Genomic DNA, 2466 nt, shown 5'->3' with positions numbered 1-2466 from the left:
AATAAAATGACAAGGGTGAGAGAGTTAAAAATATAAAAAGGCATGGAGAAGATTCAGAGAGAAAACATAGTAGAGGATTCAAATCTACATAATTTGATCCAATTTTGTTTATCTAATTCGTTTTTTAATTATTTTTTCTTATTTGAAATTTTACTATGGATTGCGTGCGAGTATTTAATTTTGAAAAATATTGACTTTTAGGACATTATAACTTGTTTATTATTGTTATTTTTATTTTGATTATCGTTTTTGGATGAGCTAGTATTTCCAAATAGATGTTCATATCAATTTCTATGATCTAGTTGTGAATGTGTATGATTTTGCATGTATAGTGATCCATATATTTATTAAAAGTATATAAAGTGGAATTATTTCAATTATATTATGTTGATTCTCAGGGAAGTAAAAGAATTTAAAGGTATGTCGATAAAGTCAAGTGAAATTCTCAATGATACCAATGAAAGGGGAAACTTGAAGAATATGGAAAATCATACAGGCGACTCAAGTTTTCTTATTCGGCAGCTCGGTCGTGATTCATCAATCCATTGTCTTCTTCGATTGTCAAGGTCTGATTATGGCTCAATTGCTGCACTGAACCGGGATTTTCGATCACTTATTAAGACGGGAAAATTGTATCAACTGAGGCAAAAAATAGGCATAGTAGAACATTGGGTTTACTTTTCTTGTGATGTCTCTACATGGGAAGCCTTTGATCCAAACCGTAATCGGTTGATGCAATTGCCTAGAATGACTTCCGATCTATGTTTTATGCATTCAGATAAGGAGTCATTAGCTGTTGGTACTGAGCTTCTTGTTTTTGGAAGGGAGATAAATGGTCCTGCCATTTATAAATATAGTATTTTAACAAATTCATGGTTAAAGGGAAAGATGATGAATACTCCTAGATGCTTATTTGGATCTGCGAGTTTAGGAGAAATTGCAATATTAGCTGGTGGTTGTGACAAAGATGGAAAAATTGTGAGCTCTTCTGAGCTTTATAACTCAAATACTGGGACATGGGAGACTCTTCCAGACATGAACTTAGCAAGAAAAATGTGTTCCGCTGTGTTTATAGATGGAAAATTCTATGTCCTAGGTGGGGTTGGAGTAGATAAAACAACACAACTAACATGTGGTGAAGAGTTTGATTTAAATACAAGAGAATGGCGCATAATACCTAACATGTGCCCTCCGCGAAATGCAGGAGATGGTGTGAATGGTGAGGCACCTCCTTTGATTGCAGTTGTAAAAAATGTATTGTATGCTGCTGATTATGCGCAACAAGAAGTTAAAAGATATGATAAGGATAAAAACTCATGGACCACTATTGGAAGCCTTCCTGAGAGAGCAAGCTCATTAAAGGGATGGGGAATGGCTTTTAGATCATGTGGAGATAAGCTAGTTGTTATTGGAGGTCTTAGTTTTCATGGTGGAATGGTAACAGAAGTTAATGCTTGGAAAGTAGACGATGATGAAGGTGCGCCTCATTGGAATTTGCTTGCCATAATTCAATCAGGGAGCTTCGTGTATAATTGTGCTGTCATGGGATGTTAAGGTTCTTGTTTCAGAGTATCTAGATAAAAATAATAATCTAAATTTTCAATTAGATGGATTTTGATATATAGAATAACTATTTCCCTTCTTTATGGGGGAATTTCAGTTCCTTTGAAAATCATCAATAAAATCTCAAGAGTTTTAAATTGCGTTGAAATTATATTCTTTTATTTTGCTCGTTAGAATAAGTTTTTAGTTTTTGAAATATTACATATGCATAAATGAACTTGAGATCATGTTACTTATTAGGTTTTAGTGCTTGCTTCCAATAGTTTGATTGAAGCAAAGCATAATCTTAATTTACGTCAATTTTATTTTATTTATTTGATTTATCCTTTTATTATTTGTATTTATCAAAGACTAATTATTTTTTATTTAGAATTCATGGAGATAGTTGTTATATATATATATATATATATATATATATATATATATATATATATATATATATATATATATATATATATATATATATATATATATATATATATATATATATATATATATATATTCTCAATCGTACTCACTCACAACTTAATTATACTATTACACATATTTTTAAATTAATTTGAAAACACATATTTTAATTTCTTAAAATTGTTTAAATAATAATAATAAAAATTATATTTTTATATTTAAATGCTCAGATCATAATAAATTAATAATATTTTTTTTGCTAAAATTAAGATATTATCAAAGTTTAAATAGTATGTTGGTCCGAGTTTTTGTTTTTAGTCTCTGACTGATTTTTAAATTTTTTTTAAATAATCCTTGCATGTTAAACTTTTTTTATTTCAGTCATTAAATTCAAAATCTGAAGATTTCCTGCGAATTTTATCTTGAAGGATTAAAACAAAAACAAAAAATTAACATTCAGACACTATTTAAAAAAAATCAACTTAGAGACTAAAA

The 2466-nt window shown here is 29.0% G+C and overlaps 1 protein-coding gene across 1 annotated transcript; it reads left to right on the top strand.

The window, feature by feature from the left end:
- The first annotated feature begins 420 nt into the window (after window positions 1-420).
- LOC131605079 (F-box/kelch-repeat protein SKIP11-like) lies at window positions 421-1554 on the top strand. The gene has a single exon (XM_058877477.1). The coding sequence runs from the start codon at window positions 421-423 to the stop codon at window positions 1552-1554; it is 1134 nt and encodes a 377-aa protein (XP_058733460.1).
- The last annotated feature ends 912 nt before the right edge of the window (window positions 1555-2466 follow it).

The sequence above is a fragment of the Vicia villosa genome, linkage group LG1 (assembly GCF_029867415.1).
Source record: "Vicia villosa cultivar HV-30 ecotype Madison, WI linkage group LG1, Vvil1.0, whole genome shotgun sequence".
Taxonomy (NCBI): Eukaryota; Viridiplantae; Streptophyta; class Magnoliopsida; order Fabales; family Fabaceae; genus Vicia; species Vicia villosa.
This window is presented reverse-complemented; position numbering and strand designations above follow the sequence as displayed.